The 22,859-nt window shown below is 44.3% G+C and overlaps 1 protein-coding gene and 1 long non-coding RNA gene across 4 annotated transcripts in view; one reads left to right on the forward strand and one right to left on the reverse strand.

The window, feature by feature from the left end:
- SYNPR (synaptoporin) overlaps positions 1–22,859 on the reverse strand; it is a 263,369-nt gene that overhangs the window by 15,617 nt on the left and 224,893 nt on the right. For all 3 annotated transcript variants that reach the window (XM_036430648.2, XM_036430650.2, XM_036430649.2), the window contains one exon: positions 22,557–22,755. In XM_036430648.2, coding sequence (XP_036286541.1) covers positions 22,557–22,755 — 199 coding nt within the window. The remainder of the gene's footprint in view (positions 1–22,556; positions 22,756–22,859) is intronic.
- LOC118715057 lies at positions 4,794–10,999 on the forward strand. The gene is made up of 3 exons (XR_004986758.2): positions 4,794–4,805; positions 9,889–9,894; positions 10,729–10,999. It is a non-coding gene; the product is annotated as an uncharacterized LOC118715057 (long non-coding RNA).

Consider the following 22,859-nt stretch of genomic DNA (forward strand, 5'->3'; position numbering starts at 1 on the left):
GGCCTTGAGGTTTTTTTTTTGTTTTAGCGACAACCTCCCAGCCCACCTTCCTCAAAGGTTTCACAATAATGGGTCTCAACCTAGTGCTCTGTGGGGAGCGGCCACAGGGTTTGGACAGGTTCAAGTCTTGAACTGATGAGAGGGCACAGTTCTCTCGTGGCCACGTGCAAGTCCCAGCTTGGAGGGCAGAACCCTCCCAGCACGATGACAGCCAACAGCTATAGTTGTAAGCTTGAACCTATGGTTCGACCATGTGACCCCACGAGCCTGAGTGATGTGGGCTTGACAGAGTTCAGGTGCATGTGATTGAGTAGGAATGAAACCCACTAGAATATTATAAACACCTCGACCACGCCCTTACTTTGCCTTGTGGCATCCGCTATAAAATAAAGACACGGCCTGTAGTCCGTGGTTCTGTCGCTAGCTCTCCATCAGAGAGGACAGTGTTCCACCCAGTCCCAGCTTTCTTCTCTTGTCTGCCTTTTCTCAATCCTTCACCGCCCCCTCTCAGGGTCACCCTTGGTCGGGCTCTCGAGGCACAGTGCTCCTTCGAAGCAATCTGGAATGGAGTCTGGGGGAGTCTCCCTGCTGGTTTATTACGCAGCTTTTCTCACTGTCCTCTGGACAGCGGGAGAAAAGCCCATGGAGATCCCTCCTCACCGCTTCCCCATCGGTTTCCAGTCACTAGGAGGGCAGTAGATAGAGCACAGGGGTAATCGCCACAATTCTGGGTCCTTCATCACTGACTCACTGTCTGACTTTAGCCAAGATCCCTCAACCCTCTTTACCTTAGTCCCCCCATCTGTACCTCATAAAATTGTCCTGAGGATTAAGTGAGATGTAACATGTAAACATTCATTCCATGCCTGGCATATGACAGATACTCAATAAATATTAGCTATTGGCTTTATTATTCTCAGGTACTGGAGACACAAGGCAGAACTGTTTAACAATGAGATTTCGTTGTCAGGAGTGAGTTTCCAAAGCAGATCTAGAATGAGAACAACCCCCTGGCTTTCAGGACTGCCTGAGAGTGGTAACTAAACGTGACAACATGCTAATAAAGGCTGACATTTGTGTTAGGTTAATGTTTCTGCTTCTTGGAAGCCAAGCAGCAGCTGCCCAGCTGAGCCCCTGCCTCAGAGGCACTCAGGCTGCACTGTGTGCCTGGCTCCCACCCACACTTCCTTCCCCCGGGCTCTGGTCTACTCCGCGGTTCAACTCCCCACGGGCCACGCCCGACTTAGGGTTGTATTGCTCTGAGCAAGGGATAGTTATTAAAGTATTTTTCTGAGTCACATTTTTAGCTGCCCCAGGCACTTAATTCCATGCATTTTGGCAAAGAAATGCACTTTCCCACAAATAATGTTGTATTTACTAAATCACCTACATTTTACAAAAAACAAATATATTTTCCTCTAGACAAGGGGCACTTTCTCAAAAGTGTGAGTTCTACAGAGGTTTTGATGGTTTTTAGTTATTAAAAAAAAAGTAATGACATAGAGAGCTTTGTTTTTTTAATATTCCTTGACTTCTTTGTTTCTAAATACAAAATGGATGAGAGGACTAATTTAATCTTAGCCGTTAGCAAGCTCCTTGCTCAACTGGGTCATATAATAGCTATTTTTAAGCATGAATGGTGCTCACTTTGGCATCACATATATTAAAATATTAAGCATGAATGAGAAGACCTTTCAAATGAAAATTCTTAATTCACTTTTAATAATTTAAAAAGAGAGCAGTCCTCCATCCCACCCTTGGCATTCAAAACTAAGGCAAAATACTAGTGTTCTTCTTTAAAATGATAGATAACCTTTTTATTTGTTTTTTTTTTATAGCTAGATATGAGGGACCAACCTCATAAAGAATCTGAAGTTACTTACGTACTTCAAGTGACCAGGCTGTTGTGGGGGCAGTTTGGGGCAACCAAGCCAGCAGGTGGGGGGTGCAGTTGGGAGCAACCAGGCTGGCAGGGGGGGCAATTGGGGGTAATTAGGCCAGCAGGAGGGGCAATGAGGGATGACTAGGCTGGTTTTGGTGCAGTTAGGGGTGACCAGGCTGGCGGGGGGGGGGGGGGCGGCAGTAAGAGGTGACCAAGCTGGTGGGGGGCAGTTAGGAGCAACCAGGCTGGGAAGAAGGGGGCAGTTGGAGGTGACCTGGTTGGCATACAGAGGCAGTGAGGGGCTATTAGGCTGGCAGGGAGGTCGGAGGGTAGGGGGGCAGTTAGGGGTAACCATGCAGGCAGGCAGGTGAGCAATTAAAGAGCCAGTGGTCCAGGATTGTGAGGGGGTTAAGAGGTTGCAGGTTGGGCTGAGGGGACCCTTACCCCTCACCCCCATGCACAAATTTCATGCACCAGGCCTCTAGTCATATCATAATAGACAATGGACAAGGTAAATAAGTAAAGTATTAGTGGTTTGGATAGTATTAATTGTTACATGAGAAAAAAAATAACACAGGGAAAGGACAGGAACTGCTGTGATGGGAGAGTGAGTACTAAAATCCTAGGTGGGGTGGCCAGGGAAACCTTATTAAAAGTCAGGCTTGATGAAAGACCGGAAGACAATCAGGGAGCCAGCATGTGGCTATATAGACGGGGCCATCCAGGCAGAGGGAAGAGCCCACACGAGAGCTCTGAGGTGGGAGAGAGCCTGGCGGGTTATCAATCTAGAGAAAGGAAGGCTTAATTAATTTGCTTCGGTTCTTTATGTTTTAGGGCCAGAGGTCCTTTATAGGATGTGATGACAAAGGTATTTATCCAGCTCCAGGGAAGTTGGACTTGCAGGAAGGGCGCAGAGAGAAGTAGGAGAGGATGGTCACATTTGCACCAGGGGTGACAGGAGTCTGGGTTACGGAAGCGCAGCTGGATTCAAGGAAGAGAGGATCGGGGGAGGGACTTGATGCAGGCGAGCGAGGCATTGATTTGGAGGTAGGTAGGTGTCCTGCGGGACACCCAGGTCCTGGCTGGAAGTTGGTAGATCCATTTCATGGGGCCCCAGATTGGAAACCTGGAAATCCAGCGTCCCTGATGGCAGCAGAGTCCACCGGCTCAGCGCCCTCTTGGTGGAGCTGCCCGGAGAGCTCAGGAAGCTCAGGCACAGGCCAGCCAGCCCCTTGGATGGTTATGTTATCAAGATTCAGCTCTGGGCTCTGTGTCCCCATTTACAGTATACACATGAGAAGAAGTCCCACTGAACGGTGTCTTTCTAAATCTCTTTGGCTGGGCACGGTTAAGGGTTAAGGAAAACCTCGCCTTTGTTCATTTTTTAATCTTTTAGATGGAAGATCTGATGGTCAGCACTACTGCCCAAGTTAAGTTCTCTTTGAGAGTCTCTTCCTGCTTACCCCTCACACTTTGGACTTTATGAAGTCATAACCCCTCTTTTCACCCTTCCCTCCTCTCACAGTTTCATCCCCCCATTACCTCATGCACATCTCAGATCCACATCCCCCCTCTTTGCTGCTCTCTCCACATGGTGTCCTCCACTCCTTGTGTGAAAAGAGCTCCCCACCTTCAGCCCTACTCCTTCCCTGGTAGGGACCAGCTTGGCTGACAGACACTCCCAGGTTCCACTGGGAGCCTGAGTAAGCTCCCCCCTCCCTGCCCCGCCCTCCCACTTGGCCATGGGATAGTGGAAGGTGGAGGTTACAGCCCAGGCCTCGGATCAGGCAGATCTGGTTTCACATCTGGCTAAGCCACTACCTGTCATGTTATTGACTCCAGGACTCATCTGAAGTGAGAGTAAAAATACATAGGATTTCTGTAAACTGCACTGAAATAATGTATGCAGAGCACTTGGTTTCATGCCTGGCTTATAGAAAGTGCTTATAAAAGATTTGTGTAATAATTAGTCTTACTGCTTTAAAAAAAAAAAAGACTATTTCAATTGTCTTCTAATCAGCCCCCTACCACTATTACCAGCAAATTATTTAATTAACATGAAACTTTTATTTACAAATTAAAAAAAAAATCAATCCTTACCCAAGAATATGTTTCCATTGATTTTGAGAGAGAGAGAAAGGAAAGGAAAGACAGTGAGAGAGAAAGAGAGAGAGAAATGTGAGAAAAACATTTCTCCCTCATGCACCCTGGCTGGGGACCAAACCAGCCACCCAGGCATATGGCCTGACTGGGCATTAAACCTGCAGTCTTTTGGTGTATGGGACTGTGCTCAACCAACGGAGCTACCAGGCCAGGGCAACATAAACTTTTAAAAATGTAGGTTTACTAATACCCCTCTCCAACTGAAAACTTGCAATTGAATAAGTAACCCTCACACATACAAGCACACACACACACACACACACACGTACTTACACTCACATATGCACACACATTCACACAGGTGCACACACTCTCCCTCCGTCCTCTTCTGCACCTGGCCCCTTATTCGATGTCTTTCCTCTTGGAAGAAGCTTCTGAGTGTGTTTGACTATAGAAGCCCAACCTTCATTCTCACACTTGACCATCTGCTCTTCAACCCAGATTCTCAGGTTGGATCCATCCCTTGTTCCTCCTTTCCTTCTATACAACAATTTGCTTTTCCAGCCTTCTGGCACGTGGCACAGTGAATCTCACAGCCCTAAAGCCAGGACTCTCTGATCTGAGTGAATTAGTGAACACGTACCCTGTCTCGGGGCCTCAGAGGCTAGCCTCCCATTTCCACAAGGTTACTGCTCAATAGCAACTGCCTGTTGAATTCGGTAAGGGAGATCTAGAGACTAGATTCTAGTCTCTGAGATGGAACTGTAAACACGCAGGCAGCGTGGAGGCTTGCGTTTACCCAGCCACGTGCTGCGCCCTGGTTCACAGCTTCCAGTTGGAGGGAGGGTGAGAGTGTGTCTGCACGGCCATCCGTCTCTCTAAGTGCCAGCAGGCCCAGGTCCCCCCAGTCTTTGTTTCACTAACTTACGCTTCCTTCTCTCCACCCATGAGCCTTTTTGGTAGTTGCCACCTGACAGTTTAAACCAGAGATTTAAAACCAGGTTCAACCAGTCTGACAAGCTAAAAAGGGAGACATTCAGGGGTAGAGTGGATATGGAAATGGCCCGTCAGTGGGTCAGTGGGCTACAGGTTTGGGAGGCCCACCTTTGTCCTGATAGATGATGTGTTCTCCAATGCTTGGAAGAAGATTTAGTAACACGTTTTCTCTGCATGCAGTGCTGTGGTCTGGCCCAACATACTGCTAAGCAGAATGATGGCACACTTTTAAGGAAATCAAACAGCTACAATACTTCTTGAAACTTGGAAAGTTATTCCAACTGAGAATTCCCTTCCTAGCGTTGGGTAAGAGAAATGGCCAAGAATGTTCTAAAATTAGCTCCAGTTCCCTTATCCTCAGACACATCACCATCTGGTGTTTCTCTCCTGGACTCGCAGAAAGCCGGCTGGATCCGAGTAGCTCAAATGCCAGCAGCATCTCATCGGAGAGGTTCACTTGGTATCAAACTCACAAAGCTCGGAGTCTCTCCATCACACCCAGGTGATGGGTGTGCTGGACTGGAGCCGAGGCGGCTCTTCTTAACCTGGTCTCGGAAGAATGTATGTTACAGTCTCAGCTGGGGATGCCTCTGCTGCGGTAGTGTGTCAGATGGGACTACAGAATGAAGAAAGCTATGTTACCTAAAATTAAACATAGCACCTTTATCCTCACTAATATTTGTTCTTAACAAAACTTTGGAAGTGGGCACTGATTTCCACAATAACTGCCCTAAAGATGATGAACAACTGTTGTCTGCTGAAAGAGAGTTTAGTACAAAAGGAAAAGAACGTTCACTCGAAGCCTCAGTGTTTCTTTCAAAGTCTAGGCTGGGAGAAGTCAGAACCTCACTGAGTCTTTACTTCACTCCTCAGCAAGTTTCTGCGTCAGAGCTTCCTGACCCCCTAGCAAGGCATGCTCGCTGCTGAATGAAGAGAATCCCACCTGCCCAGAAAACAGGAGACCATACCTTCTGTTGTGTGTCTATGGGCTCCATGGTTAAGTGTCTTCAGAGTAAACTGAGAGTCCGCTTACTTATTATTTGCTCTGCGAAGCTTGGCCCACTCCCCAGGTCAGATTAAGCCTGCCTTTCTGTCTGAAGCCGTAGTGTAACTGGGAGCTGTGGGGACCATGTCTGGGAAAGGCTATTTGTACCTACAATCTCTCACTGGTTCCTGAGCAGGGGGTACCCCTTGGTGGCTTAGCAAAGCTAATTGGTGTGGATATGTGAGCTGAGACAGCATACATCTTTGTGATAAAAAAGGGAGCCGGGAGATCACAGAAGAAGGAAAATCCGGAGGCTGGCGAGTTGGTGGGTGGAGGTTCAAGAAGCAGTAGAGAAAGTTGCGATCTCGGAGCACTTAGGTGGGTGTGAAATCAAGGGCTGGAATGAAGAGCAAATCCTTCACAAACTTTCATTTATTTATTCTTATTAGTTTGTTTGTTTCTTTGTTTGTTTTGCATTTGCATTTGCATTGCGATATGTCATGTCAACATCAACAGCCCCCAATGGAATCTTCTAGATATCTCACACATAGCTCTTGGGTATGGTGCTGAATTCCACGACCCATTGGCACCTGGTTCTGGTGGGTGTGCCGTTGTGTGTGGGCCGAGGTCAGGGTTACCAGACGTGTGTCCTGGTTTGTGGGGGATGGGCCTGATGCAGGTGTCACCTGCTGTCCTGCCTTAATTATTTGAAAGAGCTCACTTTGATTGCAAAAGGGTATCTGAGTGATAAATTATAAGGCCACACAAAAGAGCTTTCATATTACTGTACTTTGAAGACCAGACATTTTATCCCTGAATTGACCATTTATCTACCTCCACACCTGGAATCATGGGTTCCCTGAGGGACAGGCTACCATCTTCACTAATTCATTCGACACTATGTACTGAGTTGTGTTATATGTGTCAGGTGCCAGGATATAGCCAAAAATAAGAAATGGTTTCTACACTCAAAGATCTTACAATATAGTGGGGCAGGCTGATGTGTAACCAGGAATAATAGTAACAGAGATATAAGGCTCACACTGGGTTTCTCCACCCCAACATGACTGGCATTTGGACTGGAAATTTCTTTGTTGTCCTGAGGCAGTGGTCGGCAAACTCATTAGTCAACAGAGTCAGATATCAACAGTACAACGATTGAAATTTCTTTTGAGAGCCACATTTTTTAAATTTAAACTTCTTCTAACGCCACTTCTTCAAAATAGACTTGCCCAGGCTGTGGTATTTTGTGGAAGAGCCACATTCAAGGGGCTAAAGAGCCACATGTGGTTTGCGAGCTACAGTTTGCCAACCACTGTGGTGGGGTATCCTGCACCTTAGGATGTTTGGCAGCATTCCAGGCCTCTACCACTAGGTGCCAGTAGTACCCCCTCCTGTAGTGACAACCAAATGTCCCCAGCCTGTGTGAGATTTCACATCCCTTCATGCCTCCACCTCCTGTCCCCTGGTCCCTGCCACCTCCTGTTCAGTTCTAGTTAAGGCTGGACCCCAGGCATCATGGCAGAAACTTCAAACCCCGATCTGGGCAGTCATATTAATTCTTTATCCAAATCCCCTAGCTGATCCTTAGCAAACGCTTGATGAGGGAATGGGATGCATAATATCATACTGTCCTTCAGGATTCCTGGGACAAAGTTTGGTAAACTAGGGGGACCTTCAAGTCTGAGGGCACAGGCAGAATTTGGCCAATAAATTTCACTCAGAATCACTGGCGCCAACAAAGTTCCTAGGAACATGCTGAGTAGCCCCAAAGGGACTTGTCCCCCAAAAATGTCAGAGTTTAGGTTTCTTAGCAATTATTTTCATGTTAATAAACACTGACTGTCAAGCACTTTTGCAAATATCAGGTGCATGAAATGTTGAATAGTTATTATAAAGCCACATAAATATTTTAGATTTAATCATCCACAGCAGGGAAAGAAAAGAGCCTAGATTCTAAGAGGGGGAAAGAAAAATAGCCCTGACATTCAACTAATGGCTTCACCAACCAATGCCCCCACCTGGGAGCTCCAAGCCCAGTGCATGTTGGAAGTAAATATTCTTTGCAAAACTGAGTTCAATCTATCCCACCTTCAGTGGAGGCATCTTGTCCCAAAGTCAGCTATTGTCTTGACGTAAATGAGGACAAAAAAATTCAGAGCACAACCCATAATCCTTTTCACCCAACCTCTGCCTTGAACCAGACTGACATGGAATAATGGGATTGCTGGGTGGCAGCAGGAGCCCTTTCTGCATGGCCTTGGAGGTGACAATGGAGCTTTCTGGAACAAGCTGAGTGACTGTGGGCAAGTGACAACTTCTTTGAGCCTCTGTTGGTAAGACAGAGAGTGAAGAAAGGAATGATTTCAAAGCTGCTCACAGAACTCATGATTTTCTCTACATTCTTAAAAACTCATAGAATTGGGGGTGTCACAGCATTAATTTTTATTTGGGGGGGGGGGAAATGGCATTAGAAACCAGCCTCTCAACAGCCTTGGCTTCCTGCGTTAAGAGGCTCCCTAAAGTGGGATTCAGCCTGGCAGAGCGGCGTGCTGAGGTCGGCAGCCACGTGGGATGAGCAGGTGTGATCACCTGCCTCCTGAGCTGATTCCGGCTCTCCCCTCACCTGGCTGGTTTTGTGCGGCCCATTACAGCACCTCATCAACTGGACCCTGATCCAGCTGGCTCTGGAAACACCCTCCTTTTCCCAAAGACAAGTATTCCCAGCAATTGCACAGAGACCCAGGGATGTTATTTAGAAGCTGCAATTAATAATAAGATTGTTTCCCCCCTACGGATCAGTTGTTCCCCTAATTGTCAAACCAGAAGGCCTTTGCTGACGCTCCAGAGGTTCACTTCATTTGTAGCTCTTAGAGCACACACACAACCCGGCAGAATAGCTGCCTCTTTGTCTTAATGTTGTTGCTAAGCCTAAAGCAAAACAAAACACAGAAAACTCTTCCCTCATTTAATTCCTTCAGGAAGCGCCTGCTTCTTGGCGCTTATTAAAAATGGAAAGGCAGTCCTGGGAGGCTTCTAGGGGTCTAAGTTCATAAAGTGAATATGCATAAAGGCAGCAGGAGACCAAGTTTTTATAATTACACCTTGTCAGGCGTACAATTCCTGCAGTAAGATCAGCTGTGATTTGGGCTGATTTAATAAGAGCCGTTCTCATTTAAATCTATCCCTTCACTCCTCCTTAGCTATTGTTCAGGCTTAGATGGGGAAAATGGCTTCCTACTTCCCACTTTCACAAACCCGTGAGGATTCCACATTTCCAAACAAGAATGATGAGATAACAATTAATTTCTGATCTTTTCCCTCTAATTCAAAGCTTGGGGGGAAAGGAGTATTTCTGGTTTGGAGAGATAAAGATTAAATGAGAGAGCAAAAGAGGATGGAGAGACACAGGCTTGCCAATGTAACACCTTACCCTATATCAGCAAGCGTGGAGCTTTGTAGCAAGAACAATGCTTATGACAGAAGAGGAGAGTTTGAATAACCTCACAGCAAAAGAGGCAGGTAAGGGGAAATACCAAAAAAAGCATAGACAGAATTGGAATTTTGATGAAAATGAAAGCCTGTCAGAACAATTTGGTTCAACAGGTAGAATTGGAAAGATTTTAAGTTGAATTACGACCGAAAGTGGACATATGGCAGCATAAAACATAAAGATGCCTCAGAGATATGTATGATTAGCTTAAACTAAAAGTCTGAATTATAGTTAAGGAGGCATGCATATGCAAATGGAGCTTGGAGTTCATTCCTTTAATAAGCGTTTATTGAATTCCTGATATTTCCTACTTAGTGCAGGTTCTTCAGAAACAACAAAACCAGACCTGTTTTCAAGATTTTCATTTTCCAGCACAGGAAGCTGACACAAACAGCAAAGTAAAAATGTGGCATTGTCCTGCAATCACAGATGTGGGTGGGGTCACCTGGTCCAGCCAGAAAAATATTTTCTCCAGATAATGTCATTTGTTTTAGAGAAATAAGTTGGCTTATCTTCCACCTACCTTAGGAATCCATTCATATATAGCCTCTCACCAAGTTACTTTATATCAGCAAGAGTTAAATATCTTTGTGAATTAGCTTTATTAGACAAAGTAGAAAAGAGGTTTCTGTTACTTTACAAGCATTTGGAAATTACCTGAATTTTGAAACAGAATATTACCAATTATCTACTCTTCTCTGGGGAAATCTATATTCAAGAGATATGGATTTTTTAAGAGAATGGCTCTTACTCAAGAATAATTCTTTAGTTTTCTGATTACATATTAACCAAATCACCTCCCCCAACCAGGAAGCAGAGAAGCATCAGTAACCAGAGGTTGAAATGATGCTTCGGGAGTTTAAAAATATGAATTCACCTTGATGAAGCACAATTATGAATAGTTCTTTTAACTGAGAGGTATGAATTAAAGCAAATTTCACTTGTCAGAGAGGAGCAAGATTAATACAATGCTGTGTGTGCTTTGAAATAGCAAGCTCTGTTTCTTTCGAGATGAGGCATTGTCTTAATCACGACGTTTATTGGGATTTTTGAAGTACTTTTGCTTAAAGTGTAGCAGTCCCAATGGATACCTCTAATATCTATATAGCCAGATCTAGATAGTGCATATTTGTATTTTTGGGAGTTCTTTCTTGTGCCACACTGGGGGCCGCACAGCCAAGGGTGAACCTGAGTGGGGGTGGTGAAAGGCTTAGAAAAGACAGACAAGAGAATGAAAGCTAGGTCTCCGTGAGAGACTGCTTTCCTGAGAGACAGCGTCAACACCCACAACCTGTGTCTTTATTTTATAGCAGATGCCACAAGGCAAAGTGAGGGCGTGGTCAAGATGTTTACAACATCCTCGTGGGTTTCAATCCCACTTAACTACATGCACCCGATCAAGCTTTGTTTCCTTGCAGCCTATCTCACTCAGGCACGTGGGGCCATGTGTTCGGACCACAGGTTCAAGCTTACAACTAGAGCTGTTGGCTATAATTGTGCTGGGAGGGTTCTGCCCTCCAAGCTGGGATTTGCATGTGGCAATGAGAGGCCTGTGCCCTCTCATTAGTCCTAGGCTTGAACCTGTCCAAACACTGTAGCTGCTCCTCACATTTTCTATGTTTCTTTTGGAATATACATTTGCTACGTACAGCCAGTGCGAACTACAGCTCCTGGCACACAGTAGGAACTCGACGAACGCTTACACATACCCTATCCTTCATGACCAGCGTGGGAGGTCATTGATTTCACTGTTAGTACTGACTTTAGGGAACTAAAATGTGTTAGAAATAGTGCTTACCCTTCAGATGTTCAGTGTTTAGTGGTGGAATCAGATAAAACCACATCTAATTGAAGTACAAACCAGGAATGGTTTACACACAAAGACTTCCACACAGAGCTGTGGAGGTCTGAGGAGGGAGAATTCATATATCTTCAGAAGGAAGGATGTGGACAGTGAAGAAATTCTTCATGGAACAGGTAGCTTTTGAGATAGTTCTCTGAGGATGAGTCAGATTTTGACAGGCTGAGAGGGGGGAGGGAAGGAAGACCTTCAGGTGGCAGGTACTCAATAACTATGCAGAAATAGAAATGCATGCAGCATGCCGAGGGAATGGTAAGCAGTTCAGTTTGGCTAAAACACCAGCTGTAGGAATGGTCTAAGATGGCTCTGGAGTGTAGGTGAAGGGTCGTGGCTTAGGTGGGCCTCCAATGCTGGAGTGAGGAGTCTGTTTTCTATAAAGCAGAGGTGGCTAATGCCTAAACACAGCTGCGTTTATGATGATGGCAGAATGGAAGTCAGGAGGTAGGCGACCACTCCACCAAAAGCCTCCATAAATTTGACTTAATCTGAATCAGTTCTCTCCACAGCCCCTCACCTGTTCGCTATCATTTTGCCAATCCCCAAGGCACTGGGATGTCAGAAAGCCTAGAATAGGGTCCCACGCAGTCGGATTTTCTAATGAGGGACATTAATCCTATTAGTTTGGTCTTGTTTTTTGTTTTTTTTTTCAATCCCGAATCAACAATTTATAGAACAAGTCTAAAAATAAATAAAAGGAAGAAAGAGAATGGAACTAAAACTGAAAAGGCTGCGGGGTACATTGTACCTGGGGTGTGAGAGGCATGGCCACCTTTATGCAGAAGCTCTTGGGAGGCCCACTGCAGCGGGCAGGGCGGGGCCAAAATGCCTACCAACCATTGCTGCTCCCCGGCCATCTGCTGGGCTGCTTGCCACTACACTGGGGACAGCCCAGGGTGAAACTGACAAAGCATCCCATTATTTAAAAACTCACCACCTGGAATTTTTGAATGTGTGCTTACTTCTGCTTGTGCCCAGAGGAGCAATTAATGGTCTTGAACTTCACTTACGGAGCCCCAGTGAGACAGGACACTGCCAAATGCAGGGCTACACAGAGCACAGCACCCGGCTAAGCTTTCGCTGCCATGCAGATCAATGCCTGTTGTGGGGACTTCTCACTGGTGATTAAATCTTGAGCTTCAGCATACTTAAACGTGACTTGATTGGATATTTTCTGTCCCTTAGTGTCTCAAGTTTCAAAAGTAATGTTTCAGTGGCAACCTTCTAACAACAAGTTTAAATTGTTTCCTCTCTGGGAAGAAAATTCTATGTAGATTTTTATTTTTATTATTTCTCTTCTCCAATATTGCAGGGTTTAGAGTAGAATCAGAAGTTGAAATCCAAATTTTTCATTCAGGTTGGGGGTAATCGGTTGGGATATGTTTCATAGGTGTTTAACAGAAACTTCAGCTTTAAAAATCAGGAAGACAATAGATTTCAGGGTTTTATCTAAAAGAAATGATTTAAAATGTGTGTCAACAGACCATAGTGTGGTGATAGCCAGAGAGAAAGGGGGTGAGAGTAGTGGAGATGGGCAAAGAGGGGGTGTCGTGGGACAGAAGGAGACTTTGCTTGGGGGAGTGGGTGCACAATGCAGTGTGCAGATGAGATTCTGTTGAGTTGTACACTTGAAACCTGTGTGGTTTTGTGAACCAATGTTACCCCAATAAATTCAATAAAAAATAAATTGTGTCAAAATTGAAGTGCAAGGCTGATCATAATATTGTTTATGAGAGAGAAAACTTCAAAGCCATGAAAAATTCAAAGTCCAACAATAAAAAATTGACTGAATAATTCATGTTATCTCACCATAATGGGATATTATGCATCTATTAAAAATGGAAAAACAAAAAACAAAACTAGAGTTAAGGGATTAAGAAAAAAAAAAAGACACTACAAAAAAACCAAACCAAAACAAAACTTATAGACAGAAAACAGTATGGTGAATACCATAGGGAAATGAGGGGTGAAGGGAGGTAGAGGAGAGTATAGGAGAGATAAATGGCGATGGAAGGAGACTTGACTTGGGTGGTGAACACACAATACAATATTTAGGTAATGTATCATATTACAGAACTGTACACTTGAAACCTATATAATTTTATTAACCAACTAGAGGCCTGGTGCATGAAAATTTGTGCACTCTGGGGGGCGGGGTGGTGGTGGTGAGGCTGGGTTCCTCAGCCTGGCCTGCACCTTCTCACAGTCCAGGACCCCTCAGGGGATGTTCACCTGCCAGCTTAGGCCCGCTCCCCAGGGGAGGGGGCCTAAGCTGGCAGTCAGATATCCCTCCAGCAGCCCAGGAGCCCTCAGGGAATGTCTGACTAACTGCTTAAGTCATTAGTCAGATATCCTTAGCACTGCTGCAGAGGCGGGAGAGGCTCTCGCCACCACTGCGGTGCAGGTCGGCCATGAGCCAGCTTCTGGCTGAGTGGTGCTCCCCCTGTGGAAGTGCATTGAACATGTGCCCTCTGGTGGTCAATGCATGTTATAGTGACCAGACATTCTGCCATTAAGGTTAATTTGCATATTACTCTTATTATATAGGATGTCACCCCAATAAATTCAATAAAAAGAAAAAGCTAGTGTTAAATAATAATGAATATAGAAGTACTACCAGACTACCAGTATTTTATCTTATTCTCTCTTGGTCTTATGAATAAATAAATAAACTATTATTAAGCATTTGCTATGTGCTTAGCACCTAACAACAACCATATTAGAGAACTTTTGTTGAATATCAATAACTATCTTTTGATATATGGGTTCTTATAACTTTTTTACAAAGAAGTAGAAATGATATATTGATGACAATCATTTCATTTGGCAAGTATTAGAAACCCAATCAAGCCCAACAAACCCAGCTTTTCCATGTAGCTGGAAAGTATGGCCAAATCCACTGCTTATTTTTATCTTTATTTTTGTTGTTGTTATTAGTGTGTTTTTTTTTTCTTTCTCTATCTTATTTTCTCTCCATATCTAGGAGCTGTGTATCTCTGTTGAGCTTTATTATTACTTTTTAAATATATTTTTATTGGTTTCAGAGAGGAAGGAAGAGGGAGAGAGAGAGAGAAATATCCATGATGAGAGAGAATCATGGATTGGCTGCCTTCTGCAGGTTCCTCACTGGGGATCAAGCCCACAACCTGGGCATGTGCCCCTGACCAGAATTGAACCTGTTACCCTTAGGTTTGCAGGCTGATGCTCTATCCACTGAGCCAAACCGGCTTAGCTTTATTATTTACAGAGTCCTTCCACACTGTGCACAATGTGGCCACCATGTAGACTCACGTCTTCTATAATACCTAGCAGTTTCAGAGAAAGAAGAACCTCACTCCAGAGATAAACCCCAGAGGAGACTTTGATGGCCTGGCTTGAGTCACTTGACCTTTTATGTTACTGATCAACAGTCCAGCAAGGCTATGTGAGAGGGAGAGGGCTGGTTATTCCAGAGAAGGAAGCCAGCAGGCCAAACTAGTGTCTGCTATCACATTATATACCCCTATTTTTAAGATGTTCAAAATGCTGTCCTTTTCATCCAGCTAGTTGCTATTTTTTGTCAAGTCTCATGGGCCCCATCAACTTTCTTTGACCTCACAAGCCAATCATACATGCTCTTTCCTGTGGGTTCCTACATGATGTCTCTATACTGGTAATAACAAACACACTTCTATTGTGCTTTTATATCCTGTTTTGTCTTGTCTTGTCTTGTCTTATTGATTTGATTTTCAGCTCCAGGGTGAATGTTCTTGGATTTTCATTTTCCTCCTCCCAGGTAAAGATGAGATGTGCCATAGCACAGTGGGGATGAGCATGCCTAGAGGCTCACTCACTGTGCATCACCAAACAAGCTACTCAGTCTCTGTAAATCTGATCCAACATCTGTAAAATGGGCACCTTAATAGTGTTTGGAAAAATAAAACAAGATTACTTTTGTTTTATTTATTTTCTGGCCCATGAAAAGCACCCAAAAATAAATGGCAGCTGAAACAATGACATTTAAGCTCTGTTTCCTCTAGCCTCGACTAAAATTTTCCTAAGTTCTTTTTCCATTATAATATATACTTTTTGTCTTTTAATTTCTAGGTTGTCAATATCTGCATAGTTTTCTGTCCATAGGTGTGGCTAGTCAATTTTCCAGTGGACTCCTAGGCTTCAAATAAAACCCATGGAAATTCAGGCTTAGCTGGTTATTTCTTAAAATAATATAGGAATCAATTCAATATTTCTTAGACGGTTGAGAACAACATGGAGGCAAATGCAAAGTTTTAGGTCTCAGAGGTTGAGGGAAGGTGAGATCATATCTTGGCCAAGTTCTCAGGTATTTCCAGAAACCATTTTCCTTCATAAAGGATCCAAGCCAGTTTTACTAGAATCACTTTCTCATCACTTCCTCCATGTTACTTGGGAAAAAAATTTTTTAAAGATTTTTTTCAGAGAGAAACATCGATTGGTTGCTTCCTGCAAGCCCCCTACTCTGGGACCAGGAATTGAACTGGCAACCTTTCAGTGCACAGGACAATGCCCAACCAACTGAGCGACACAAGTGAGGGCACACCTGAGCAAACTTTGGAGTACTTCCTTGTATGGCTTTGTAGCTTTGATTTGGGTCCTGCTCATAAGCAATGGAAGTGAAGATGCCCAGCTGGGAGAAAGGGCTAAGAGGGCTGCAAAATGACCCAAGCTCTGGACTTCACGCCCATTATTCAAAAATTTAATGAACCAGGGTCTTAGAGCAAGGCACCGTTAAACTGCTGAGGGGCCCCAGTAACACAAAGCTGCTGGGTGAGAATTTGCTTGTTTTGAAATCAAAGACATAAACTTAGCAAAGAGGAAGGGTATTTTTGCCATTCCGGGTGGGGGAAGTGGAGTGGGAAACATCTTACCCCTTTCAAAACCTGATAGGAGGAGGGCGAACGTCTGACCCAGTTTCTCAGTTGGATGCCTCCAAACAATCACATTTTCCAGTTTCTTCCTGTTACACAATTGTGCTCTTCACACTCTCCTGCTATTTTCAGCTTTGCCAGTTGATAAGGGACTCAAGTTCCTGTTCTCTGGAGCCTGGCTACTTTAATGAAGCTGTGTTCATTCCCCTCCTTCCCTCAAGTATGAGCCCTGAGTGCCAGCACGCCGAAGGGGGAGCTAAAGGAAGGACACTGAGTGGTGGGGGGCAGGGGGACATTGTGGGGCTGATTGCATTTGTGTGTCATGACAGCAGCTTACGCTGAATTTGGAGGCTCAAAGAATCAAAAATAGTAAGAAAGAGTGTTTGATGTTAACTGTGCAACAAGAAACCCTCCAAAGCATTTCTCAAGATGAGAAAGTCAATGGAGTTTGTACTTCTCTTGTTTGTCAGCCAATAATTTCACAGAGATTAATAAACACCAGCTACATAAAAGCACAGTATGGACAGGATAATAATAATAATACCAGGCTGGTGGAAATAATGGCTCAAATTAATGAGCACCTGCTGTGTACCTGATGTTGTTCTAATGCCATAGGTAGAATGCTCCTTTAATCTAACACGTTAATGTTAGCAATCATTATTATCTCTATTTCCAGGCAACCTACCCCCCCTCAAAAAAAAAAAAAAAATGGAAGCACAGAAAAGTTCTATAGCCTGTCTAAGGTCACACAGGTGATACAAGGTGGTACTCAGATTCGGGCCCAGGCAGTCTGGATACAGAACCTGCACCATTAAGCAGTGGCCCCTGACTCTCCATGGCAGCTTTTGGTGATGGGTGATGGGAATGAGGCAAGTCTGATGAGGGCGAGAGCCAGGTCTCATTCTATGTGTGCCCAGGCTGAGCGCCAGCTGTGGGCCCTAACCAGCAGTGGCTACTCTTGAGTCCAAGGCAGAGCTTTGTCTTCTGAGGAAAATGGAAGCACCACGTAAACTCATTTGATTGAAAATCAAAAACTAAAAGCCAGTAATGTTTAAGGGTACTAGAAAAAATATAAGTCAAATTAAAAAAGGATATAGATAGCTATTCATTAAATAAGGAAATGCCTTTGCCCTATCCTTGTTGAAAGACTGGCAGCCCCGAGTTTTCACTGGTTCCCTGAACTGCTTGGAAACCTTCCTGTTGGCTCACATTTCCTAGTTGAAGATGGAGCCGGGAGCAGGGTAGAAATTCTCAAAGTCTTCTGGGAAAACAGAAATGTTCTTTCAGGGCTAACACCTAAAATGGGTTGAAAAACTGGGATTGCACCATTTCCCTCTCTAGTATGTCAGCTTGAATAGAAGGCAGAGCTTAGAATAAAGGCTACAAGATTGAAGTTTCAATTGTGTGTGTGCCTGCACGGTGGGGTGGGGGAGAAAGGAGTCGGTATAGAGAGGGGGAAAAGGAGACAGGGAGCCTATGGCAGGTAGCCCAGACTCAGATGGGTGTCCATAGACCAAGAGAAATGAACTCAGGGAGGGCTAGGGAGGTCCACAGCAGCAGAAGAATTCAGGAAACAATGAAGCCATTTCTGAGGTGAGGTCAGATAGACCTGAATTGCCTCTGGGGCAAGTAAGCCCGTGGCAAGACTTTTAAATGCCTTCAGCATTATTTGTTTCATCTCAAAAATGGGAATTAAAATACCAAATTCAAAAGGTGAGCTCAAGGATTTAAAAGGAAGACATGTGCAATGTGCTGTGCAGTGTCTGGCACACAGTGGGCACTCCATGACTGCTGGCTGTTGCTGGACACCACATCTCTCCTCAGCACTGCTGACATTTGGGTAATTGTTTGCTGTGGTGGGTGCTCCTGTGCTCTGTGGAGCCTTAGCCACATCACTGGCCTCTTCCAATAGATGCCAGCAACACCAGAAGTGACAGCAAACATGTCTCCAGACACTGCCTACCAAGTGCCACCGCCCCCAGCTGAGCACCCTAGTCTCTATCAGAAAGGGGGCATGGTTTCTCCCGGGGGTGCTTGGCATGGAATATGCGCATTTTGCATTGCTTTCTTTTATTTTTTACATTTTGCATTTTATGGTTCTTTAAATGAAAAAGAAATACACAGGAAAGACACAGGTGGGCTTTGCTAAGTTTCTACCAGGCCCTGAATTTTCTAACTGAATGATGAATTCCCTGGAATAAGAGGGAATCTGACAAAAACGAATGGGGTTTAGACAGAAATTCTCCCCTATCCTCTGACCCACTGACTCCAATAAACTAAATAAAAATTTAAAAATAGAATCTGCTAAACATAAAGAAGTCAAAGATGTAAAATTTGACAAAATGTGTAGATGGTGTGCAGGAAACACTTTAAACAAATTAATTTACCTTCATTTGTGGTACCAATTCTGTAAAAAATGTATTTGATGATGCAAAATGTGTAGTTTATATTTAGAGTAAGAATCAGTTAAGGTTAGGTCCATTCCCTTGTTTCAAAGAGTGAGGAGGTAGAAACATACACACACACACACACACACACACACACACACACACACACACACATTAGAATGTCAGATGCCAGCAAGCGTGCCTGTGATTGACATGATGTATACTTTGGGGGCTTCAAATGATGTTATTATTTTTGGCATCAGACACACTGTACCTGAGCAGAACTTCAAGTGCAGTCTCTTCCATTCATCCTCTCACCAACCATTAGATGCTCTGGAGCTGTCTTTAGTATCAGCATTCCCACTGGGACCTGGGGAGGGAGTCCTTGGCTTCTAGCAGGTACACTTCTTCCCTAGATTACCAAAGCCCAGCTACTTGCTTCCTGTCACTCATTTGTGGCAGAGCTATAATTACTAACCCACTAATACTAGTAAGTACACACTGCTTGGCCTGTGGAAACATACTTATTACCAACTAAAATAAAATACACTTAGACATGAAGTAAAATTGACATGATGATGATGATGATGATGTGTGTGTGTGTGTGTGTGTGTGTGTGTGTGTGTGAGAGAGAGAGAGAGAGAGAGAGAGAGAGAGAGAGAGAGAGAGAGGGAGAGAGAGAGAGATTTGAGAGAAAAAGGAGAGATTCTCCAGCAATTTACAGAAAGCTCACAGATTGCAAAGTCTGATTTCCATCTCTGATGACAGCCAAGTAAAGATGCAGTTGATAGAAACTAGCATTCGATTCTCTGAGCATCTCTCTCGGTGGCTGCCACCGGTTTTCCTCCCTCAGTGATGGTCTCAGCCTGGACTTGAGAATGAGGAGCCTTATTTTGTTTGGGGAGGTAAAGATCCCCCTTCCAGTGACCTGATGGAGTGGGGCTCCAGGAACAGAAAGGTTAATTGGATGCTCAACCTATCACCTGAGGTCTTAGAAGTAGTCCTGAGTCAAGCTCTACCCTTGGGGGACATGGGGGAGGCATTGCTTGGGGTGGATAGCAGGGGGTGGTGGGGGCAGGGGGACAGAACTGTGAGGCCTGCAGACAGTCACAGGAGGGTGGTTGCAATTTCCCTCCATTTGACTAAGGTACCACCCAGTAACCAGTAACTGGCAGGAGAATAATTAAAATTAACTACAACAATAGTGTTAGAGTAGATGATGCTAATATATCATTTCCGGTGCCTTTCCCTGTGCTGAGCGCTTTGCAGGCACGAGCTCTTCCTTTGCTGTCGGCAGCCCTGTGAGTGTGCACCGTTGTCAACTTCATTCTACAGATGAAGTAACAGGCTCTCACTGTTCAACAGTAGGTCACGCAGGGGGATTACCACCCAGAACTCGGAGTTGAGCCCCTGCCCTTAAGGTCACTGGCCTCAGAGTCCGAGCCCTCGCTCTGCCATGCACTTGTTCTCTGACCACAGGCGAGCTTCTCCTCTCCCAAAGCCTCGTTTTCCAACGCTGGGCTCAGAGAAGGCGAGTTAAAGGAGACTGCAGAATGGGGCTGATTCTGGCTGCTCTCCTGCTCTCTCAAGACTGTGTTGAGGTTGATGGGAAACATGGAAAACTGGGGATGCACTGGGCATGAGCCAATGTGGGCCGCTGTGCACTGTGCACCTGCATGGCAACCGCGTCTTGTCCGTGAAATGCCTCCGCTCAGCCCACTCTCCTTGAAGGGAAAAGCCATTGGGCATAACAGCTCCTTCCTTTGCTGCTGTATCTTAAGTTAGGCATTGACTCTCCTTAACTCCTAGAGCAGTTGCTTTAAACAAAACTTGTCATGACAAGGATGCACCAAAATGTGGGTTGCTGTTTACTAGATACGCCTTAGAGCATTCTGTTAGCTCTGTTAAGATATTTTTAAAAACCTACTTTACATTAATATGAAAAAGAGTAACACCTCACATTGTCACTATTTGACACAAGATCTGAAAATGGCTCAGCATCCTTCTACAGAGATCCAGGCAGGAGATTGGCTTTAACACTGTACTCAGAGGAACGTGGCCCATGGTGTCACCAGGTGTGACATCTCAGTCCCACATCCTGCACCATCCAGGTGGCCTTTCTGCCTCTGGGAACTGGCAGGCGTACATCTGCACAAGGAGGCCCTTATGCAGCTTTGCTCAACACGATTTTCTTGCTGTTGTGTCATTCAGCATCTTTAACAGTAAGATATTCCTAAGGACATTCAGGTTTTTACTTAAAAGTGTACAATCTTGTCAAGAATATTCAGTAGAAAAAGATATTTGTAAGAATAGCCATTGATAAGCTAGGCCCCAGTCTGTCTGTACTTTCTCACAACCACTTGCAAATGTGTAGAAATCATTCTCATAGCTGAAACCGGTTTGGCTCAGTGGTAGAGCGTCGGTCTGCGAACTGAAAGGTCCCGGGTTTGATTCCCGTCAGGGGCATGTATGTTGGTTGCGGGCACATCCCCGGTGGGGGGTGTGCAGGAGGCAGCTGGTCGATGTTTCTCTCTCATCGATGTTTCTAGCTCTCTATTTCTCTCCCTTCCTCTCTGTAAAAAAATCAATAAAATATATTTTAAAAAAAATGAAATCATTCTGATAGTTTCTGATTTATAATACACCTCCATCCTGGGTATTTATTTATTTATTCCTCACCTGAAGATATTTTTCTATTGACTTGGAGAGAGTGGGAGAGAGAGGGAAAGACAGAGAGAAACATCTATGAGAGAGAAACACAATTGGTTGCCTCCTGCAAGCACTCTGACCAGGGCCCAGCCTTGGGAGGAGCCTGCAACCGAGGTACATGCCCTTGACTAGAATTGAACCTAGGACCCTGCGGTCTGCAGGCTGATGCTCTATGCACTGAGCCAAACCAGCTAGGGCCATTCCGGGCATTTTAAAGGCTTCTTTCTCTATTGCTGGGGGTGACCCAAGCCTCTCACCTGCTCCAGCCACCATCTTTGTCCCACTAATTTGCATATTCCCTCCTGATTGGCATGGAGTGATGGTCAATTACCATATTTCTCTCTTATTAGTATAGATATGGAAGGCATTTAATCAGTCACCCTATTATATTCCTTTTAACACAAATATATATCTAAATTTGCCTGACTTTTTATTTACCAGTGACCCTAATGCTTTAAGTATCAAAATTTTCTTTTGGGTTGGATGATCATTACAAATATTATGGATGTGTTCTTGTCCAAAACAACATAAATGTATTATAAATTTTAATAATTTTAAATTTAAAAAGTTAAATTGTTATTAGAAATGTATGTGTTGAGTTTTCATTTATATTTGAGAGAAAAATGTTATTTATGTCTGCAATGAGACATGATTCAACATAAATTCTATTCCCATTTTTCATTTTCTAGATGACTTGAGAACACTTGCTCACATAAATGACTAGATGAAAATAACTAAAATTTTGTTATAGTAATGTTACTAATTGTTTTGAATTCCATATAAGTCACATGCCTCAGCGCACCAAAAATTATTTGTAATGATCTATCAGCTGAAAAGTAGATTGGGGCTTTCATTTTTATTGAGAGGAAAAAAATGGAAACCTTCTTATAACAAAACAGTACATTACCCAGGCATTATAATCACTCAGTTTTGTCATCACAAACACTAATACTGATATTTCAAATGGTCCTTTCTTTAGTGCCTCAAAGGTTCTGCACCCTAGCAATCTGCTGTGTGGTAATATATGGGATAAAACAAAGAAAGATGCTTTTCTTTCTTAAAATGGGAGCAGGTAATTAAGAAGGAAAACAGCAAGATGTTTTTTAATGTAGGGAATTTTCAGTAAAGTACATTTTAGGTAAACATACATGTGAAGGTTGAGAAATTTAAATTCAGGTAACCCCTAAGCCCCTTCAGTACTGGAAAGGGAAATCAGAGGGGACAGAAACAGGTTATTGCAGAAAGCAAACCACTTACAATGAGCGGACCCCGGTTGTTCTCCCGATACTTGTTCTGGTAGAAAATGTAAACGACGGTGGCGGCCAAGGAGTAGAGGAAGGCGAAGACGGCCACGGTGACGAAGAACTCTGCTGAAGACGAGGAGTCCCCAGTCAGCGCCAGCTTCTCCCGCTCCTTCCCCTCGCAGGTCGGCACCTCGAATGCCACCTGGTGCAGCCTAGGGACAGATTGAAGCACACTCTCTAAGATGCTCTGGTGAGAAAACCGGAGTCATGGCTGTTAGGCATACTCGGTGCCTTTCCCCTGCGTTCAGCACTTTCC

This window comes from Pipistrellus kuhlii, unplaced genomic scaffold (genome assembly GCF_014108245.1).
Source record: "Pipistrellus kuhlii isolate mPipKuh1 unplaced genomic scaffold, mPipKuh1.p scaffold_m20_p_11, whole genome shotgun sequence".
Taxonomy (NCBI): Eukaryota; Metazoa; Chordata; class Mammalia; order Chiroptera; family Vespertilionidae; genus Pipistrellus; species Pipistrellus kuhlii.